This window comes from Etheostoma spectabile, chromosome 18, assembly GCF_008692095.1.
Source record: "Etheostoma spectabile isolate EspeVRDwgs_2016 chromosome 18, UIUC_Espe_1.0, whole genome shotgun sequence".
Lineage (NCBI taxonomy): Eukaryota > Metazoa > Chordata > Actinopteri > Perciformes > Percidae > Etheostoma > Etheostoma spectabile.
The window spans coordinates 16,069,477-16,076,046 of record NC_045750.1 but is presented as its reverse complement, the minus strand read 5'-3'; the positions used below and the strand labels follow the sequence as shown (position 1 = coordinate 16,076,046).

The following is a 6,570-nucleotide window of genomic DNA, read 5'->3' as shown; positions in this document are numbered from 1 at the left end:
CATTGCCGTGGCTGGCCAGCAGGTCATAGATGGTGCTGCGGTTGTTGAACAAACACTCCTTATGCTTGGCGCTGCTTAAGAATTGGCGAAACTCATCACGGGTCTCCTTTAAGATGACGCTGTTACCATCGCTCTCCAGCTGGCCGAGCCGATTAAGGTAGAGCTCGGCTAGCCAAGTAACCAGCAAGGTTATCTGCGTTCTTTCACTCTCTTTCAAATTATTCAGTTTCTTCAGTAAGAACTCCTTTAGCGCTTCCTCTTGTTTGGCTTCGATAAACTTGAGTGCTATCTCTTCAAAGTAGTTCTGTGTCAGCGCATAGCACTTGGCACTCTCAATGTAGCGCTTGTTCTGGAAGCAGTGCTCAGCCTCCTTGGCCAGCACCATGTCCATGCACTCCGGCCGGTCACGGCAGTACTCCTTGGCCAGGTCAAATTTAGTCATGCTCATGTACATCTGCCACACGTCCCTGGCCTCGCGCTGGATGTGGTACCGGAAAACCGCCCTCTCAGTGTAGATCCACACCAACCCACCAACTGGGTCCTTGATCATCTTCTTAAGGGCGCCAAATTTATCTGGGAACACATCCTCATATACTACCTGTCCGTTCAGAGTGCAGATGGCTTTCACTCTGTCATGGAGCAGCAGCAGAAAGTGGAACTGCGTCAGCACAATGGAGATGGGCTTGTTGAGACTAAGGTCAATGTCCGGGGTGTAGTCCCATACCTGTTTCATAGTGAAGGAGAAAATACGGAGAAAGTACGTGACACATAAAGGCAAAGACAACAGAGGTTAATGTGGAGAGGTTAGAACTAAACATTATTGAGAGACGCATTACTTTGAGCTTTTAAAGAACAATACCTATTAAAAGAAAAACATTCTCACATACAATGATATTTACCTGCACATCACTCAGCAGGGAATCAGGCCTGACATAGTCCAGCTGACCATAAAGAACTCCATTACCCATCATCCAGGCGAAAGCCTTAGGGCAGGTTCGGAGCTTGGAGGTGTAGAAGGTGATCTCGCTGTAGCCCATGTTGGCTGGGAACTCCTGGAAACTGGGCAGCAGGTCCTGGTTCTGGCTGAAGATGGAGCTGAAGCCTTGCTGCTCTGACCCCTCAGCCACCTTACCCACAAACTGGAACAGGCGTTTGCGGGTGGTGGCAATGATGAAGTACTTGTTCTCCAGGCCCCGCTCCACCTCCAGGCAGCAGACTGGTGCAGGCTTCCCATCCTCATCCACAGAGTGGACCTGTCTCAGGAAGAGAATATTACTGTGCAGTTGCATGCCAAGTGGAAGAAATAAAAGGTGTAGGTCAGTGTTTTCTACGGTAGTATACGCCAACCCAACAGTACCACTAAACATAGTATATATACACACAAATTAAAAAATAAATAACACACCCTAAACACTGCAAATATGGGATGAGCACACATGCTCTGACCTGTCTGAAGTATTGATCTGGATTGGTGTTGAACAGGCTGCCTTCAGTGGCAGAGATCTCAGCCTCAAAGATAATGCCTTGGCTGCTGCCGACCAGGATGGGTCCTGTGTTGGTCTCACTGCCCAGCAGCTTGTTCCAGCCCACGCTCTCGATGAGGTGGCCTCTCCAGCGCGACAGACTGCGCACCTTCTGCGTGTTCCTGTTAAGGTACAGACACTCACTGGTGTTCAGGCAGATCAGCAGATGGGAACCTGCAATGAGAAAATATGTATTAGGATAAAGCTGCTGCTGTTAAAAAGGCATAACCATGATACTACCACAGTAATCTTATATAGTAGCATATATTTTCCGGACTTAAGGGGTTTCTGCAGTCTCTCAGACATTTTATTCATTCAAATGTACTGGATAAGAATTTAAAAAAAACTTGTGTCATGTAGAATGCCTAGCAGCAATCACAATACCAAGGCTGCCCAATTTGGACCATGCTCTCTTTGTTTCGGCCCGCCGTGGATTTGACATGCTCATGCTTATTCTCCTCTTTATTTAAAAGTAGTGACTACAAAATGTACATTTTGTGCAGTTAAAAAGTAGGTAATCTGAGTTTAACTGCAATGTAAAACACAGTGCTGGCAAACTTCCCATTAAAATTACATAAGTACGTTTTGTCTACGGAAAATGGCAACAGTTGCGTTATTCTTTAACATCAACATCTATTTTTGGCCCGTGGCCTTCTGTCCTTTTTACATTTTTGCCCTTCATATGAAAGAATTTGGACACCTCTGCAATATACAATAAAAAAGGACTATGCACATCTTCAGATAACAATATGATAGAAGGCAGACTCAAAGAAAGATCAATCACAATAAATAATGTAGGCATAAGTTATCTAACTAAAGTTAATGGGCAATGTTTTGAATAAGCACTGTGGATTTTTTTCCTCACCGGTGGGGTCCAGGAACAGCCTGTGCACTTTACTTTCATCTTTTCTTCCCAATTCAATCTGATTGGGCTGATCTGGCTTGGCCAAATCAATCCTGTACAGAACAGAACATGAAACATCAGTATCAGCATCTGGTATCAGTAATGACAAAACATTGAGAGGCTGCAATAAACAACAGCTAACAAGAGATGAGTACAAATGACAGACAAGAACAGCCAATAACTCAAACTAATCCAATCCCAACCATGCAAACACTGGTGACCATTAACAGCGTTTTAAGAGCTTATGATAGTGTCATTTGCCTCAGCAGGGTGTCCTTTCCCAGACTCATGCATAGCTGATTGTTGCAGACAACAAGATGGTTTATCTTCTCGGGCGGTGTAAAATCGATCCTCTGCTTGTTGAATATCGGTTTCTCTTCCTCAAGTCTCACATTCACAAAACCTAACATTAGAGAGAAGCACAGCGTAATGTCAGTGAAGGCACTTTAACAAAATGACTGCAATATTTAAGTGGGTGCTTTAACATTCCTTAAAAAGTAATAATAACGTTATAGCATCCTTGAACAGCGACCTGGCTACCTGAATGTGTTATCCCGATGTTGGCCGTTGATAAGCGGCTGTGCTGCTGCGCACTTTGCCTGGTGTTCTGCGAGTCCTCGTATTCATCAAGAATTGAAGCCATGGTTCTATGACTATAGATATATCTATCTATATTCTACCCCACCTTATTCAACTTCCTGTAAATGAATGCTCTTTAGATACAATGACTGGCGAAGAAACAACCCTAAGACGCCATGGCTAGCTAAACAGCTAACGTTAGCTAGCCAAAACAACTTCTACCGGTTAACGGCACACGAGCGTAATTCTTCTCTACGCATGCGTCTAAATTCAGAAGCAAGATATGGAGTAGCTATAATATGTTACGCTGCACCGAACGTGGATATATGAAATTTCAATCATTCATGCTACCATAACAGCTAGCGTAGCTTCCGACTACACAACACAGGGTGGATACGGATGATCAGGTGACACACGGAATCATGTGATAACATTTGGTGTAGTGTTCGTTTGAGGCGCTAGGGGGCGCAGCCGCAGTGCGTCCAGACTTCCTTCGTTCCAATTTGATAGCATTAAAAAATGATTATGGGCTAAATAAACTCCTATGTGCCTTAGTTACCATACTTTCACACTTTGTATTTTTGGTACACCATAAAGTTGTCAAATGTTATTATTGATTGTAAAGGATATGTAGGCTATATCATAGCTTTTTATTTCATGCCAAAATATGTTCCTATGTAGTCTTTATCTATCTATCTATATCTATCTATCTATCTATCTATCTATCTATCTATCTATCTATCTATCTATCTATCTATCTATCTATCTATGCTTATTTAAATTCCATTCAACTCAAAGGAATAAACATTTTAGCCTGACCTGTCATACTCAGATTCTAGTCACATGCTATATATATATATATCTACATATACATATATATACACATTTGATTACAATTTTGCAGCTTTGTTTATAGGCTAAATTTCTTTCTTTCGGCTGGCATCCATTCAGGCTAAAAAAATGTAGGTACAATAAATACAGGTCTAAATAAAGAAATTTAACCTATAAACAAAGCTGCAAAATTGTAATCAAATATAGGCTATAAACAAAAATAGGCTGTACGTTTGCCATAAAATGCTAATAGAAAAAAGTTATTTTACCCTTAAAATATGTAGGTATTATAGCCTATATACAAATAAGTCACGATAAAGTAAGTAAACAAACAAATAAATATAAATGTAGCCTATTTAAAGGCGTCTGTTCTGTATGTAGACTATAGTTTATGTCTATGTACAGCACGTTCCAAATGATCAGTAGGCTGCAGGAGTACATATAAACTTTTCTCCATCTACCTATCTCTTTCTTTCCTTTCACGTGGGTGTGTATGCAAATCGCAACACGTAGCACAAACCTCCCCTAAAAAACGTCCGGCCCCACGCGTGTCGCCCGTCAGTCAGAACCGGATCGGCAGCCTGGTGGTGTGTGACAGACTCCACCAAGCGGACTCAGTAGTCTCTCAGTCAGAGATCAGGAAGGAGGCGAGTCTGCGTTCCCAAGTTTTATGTGCGGCTCGACATGCCACCTCGAATGGATTACTTTTACCACGAATCCCGAGTCCCTTCCGATTGCGGGCTGACCCGGGAAGACGAGCTGGAGCCCGGGGTCATCAGCTGCATGCTGGTCGGGGACGGAGCCGTCGGGAAGACCAGCATGATAGTCAGCTACACCTCCAATGGATACCCGACAGAATACCAACAGACTGGCTTTGATGTCTTCTCTGGTTAGTGATTGTGGACTTATTTTTTTTTTTTTAATTTTAAGAATCACTAGTTTTATTAGGCTAAATACAAATTGATCAAAAGATTAAAATTAAGAATAATTTGCATGAACGCTGGTGTGTTGGATTTGGTTCAGTGTTGACTGACCCATAACACCGTCATTTGAAGGGTTAGACTTAAAAATTGTAGCCTATATTTTACGTTTTAATGTGTGAATGTAATGTACTTTATGTCCAGTTTTGATGTTTGAAAGATTTTCTTTCTTTTAAATATATAAAGTGAACTAATAATAATGATTCTGACTGATTTATGTCACTGGTTTTCAACAGGTCAGGTCCAAGTAGAAGGATCTCCAGTGAAAGTTCAGCTTCTGGACACTGCTGGACAGGTATATTAGTTTTTTTTGTCAATAAAAAAGGATACAGACAAATGCCACTATGAGTATTTTTTTTGTGTTTTTGTCGTAGTATAAAATTCTTGTATATAACATAAACCCCTATTCTTAATATAATATACAGATTTATTTTTAATGTCATGAGAAATTAGCTTTAAAGGTACACTTGCCTCATCCAATATGTGACTCAGTGACAGGGTTTCACCCTGAATGTTAATAGATCATCTTTTTCTGAGTCATTCTCTTTCACCTATTCCTAATGCCTGCGTATAGTTTGATTGACACTAACCATTGCTTCCTGTCTTCATGATCCTTTCAGGAAGAGTTCGATGGATTCAGAGCTCTGTCCTATGCACACACGGACGTCTTCATCCTGTGCTTCAGCATGGTCAACCCCACCTCGTTTCACAACATCACCAAGAAGTGGGTTCCGGAGATCCGGGCTCATAATCCGTCCTCGCCCATCATTCTTGTTGGCACTCAGTCGGACCTCTTGCTGGACGTGAACGTTCTCATCAACCTGGACAGATCCAATGTCAAACCTATTCTGAACTCCCGGGCCCGGAGCATGGCGGAGAAGATCAGGGCCACAGACTACGTCGAGTGTTCGTCACTCACGCAAAAGAACTTGAAGGAGGCGTTCGATGCGGCCATCTTTGCTGCCATCAAAAACAAAACCCGCAAGACTAAGAAGAGGAGGTTTTCTGACAGACGCACTAAAGCTTTCTCAAGGTGCAGCTGGAAGAAGTTCTTCTGCTTCATCTGAACTCATCGACAGACCGCTAACCCTGTGGGTTGTGGACTAAACTTTAATTTATTTTAATCATTTGCTTTTGTTGTCCCAGTTCTGATCTGTGGCAGTTAAGCATTTCTTCCCTGTTAGGTATTTGCCTCATTTTACTCAGGGATGCCAAATGGTGCACGGGGAAACAAAACATCACAGTGAGCATTGGGAAACGAACCCCTGTGGAGGCAGCAGAGAGGATTATGGGTCTTGTTTCACACTCCAGCAGACGGAGATGTTGTTTACATTAAATTCAAATGTTTGATTGGTACAGGGCAATAGAAAAAAAACACATGTTGCATATTAAATCAAAGTGTGTGTGTGTGTGTGTATGCTTTAATGGGTATGCATCACTGGTGAGCCACTGAATTTCGACTTCAAAGGAACATATCAACGTACAGTCACAGAGAGAGAGAGCGAGCACAGGCCGTCATGGAAATGTGTATTTGCATGCTGAGCTTTGTTAGCAGCTGTAGCCTTTAATGTAGGCGAGAGAGAAACAGAAAGTGTCCCAGGCTCCGTTGAAGCTGATGGGCGTTAGCCACTTCTCTGTTGTATTCTCGCTGTCTGGCTGCACCAGCCTATTTATATGCGACAGCTGCAAGTTCAGATTGCATCGCGAAGTGCCACATTCTTACCTGTGTGTGTGTGTGTGTGTGTGTGTGTGT

The 6,570-nt window shown here is 42.5% G+C and overlaps 2 protein-coding genes across 2 annotated transcripts in view; one reads left to right on the top strand and one right to left on the bottom strand.

Moving 5' to 3' along the window:
* vps18 (VPS18 core subunit of CORVET and HOPS complexes) overlaps nucleotides 1-3,433 on the bottom strand; it is a 6,081-nt gene extending 2,648 nt beyond the window's left edge. The window contains 6 exon segments of the mRNA XM_032543285.1: nucleotides 2-724; nucleotides 900-1,253; nucleotides 1,447-1,697; nucleotides 2,389-2,480; nucleotides 2,689-2,830; nucleotides 2,968-3,433. Of these exon segments, the coding sequence (XP_032399176.1) occupies nucleotides 2-724; nucleotides 900-1,253; nucleotides 1,447-1,697; nucleotides 2,389-2,480; nucleotides 2,689-2,830; nucleotides 2,968-3,070 (1,665 nt within the window). The 5' untranslated portion in view covers nucleotides 3,071-3,433.
* A 952-nt stretch (nucleotides 3,434-4,385) lies between these two features.
* rhov (ras homolog family member V) lies at nucleotides 4,386-6,398 on the top strand. Its single transcript, XM_032543510.1, has 3 exons — nucleotides 4,386-4,726; nucleotides 5,054-5,112; nucleotides 5,438-6,398. The coding sequence occupies exons 1-3, from the start codon at nucleotides 4,522-4,524 to the stop codon at nucleotides 5,882-5,884; spliced, it is 711 nt and encodes a 236-aa protein (XP_032399401.1). The 5' UTR covers nucleotides 4,386-4,521; the 3' UTR covers nucleotides 5,885-6,398.
* The last annotated feature ends 172 nt before the right edge of the window (nucleotides 6,399-6,570 follow it).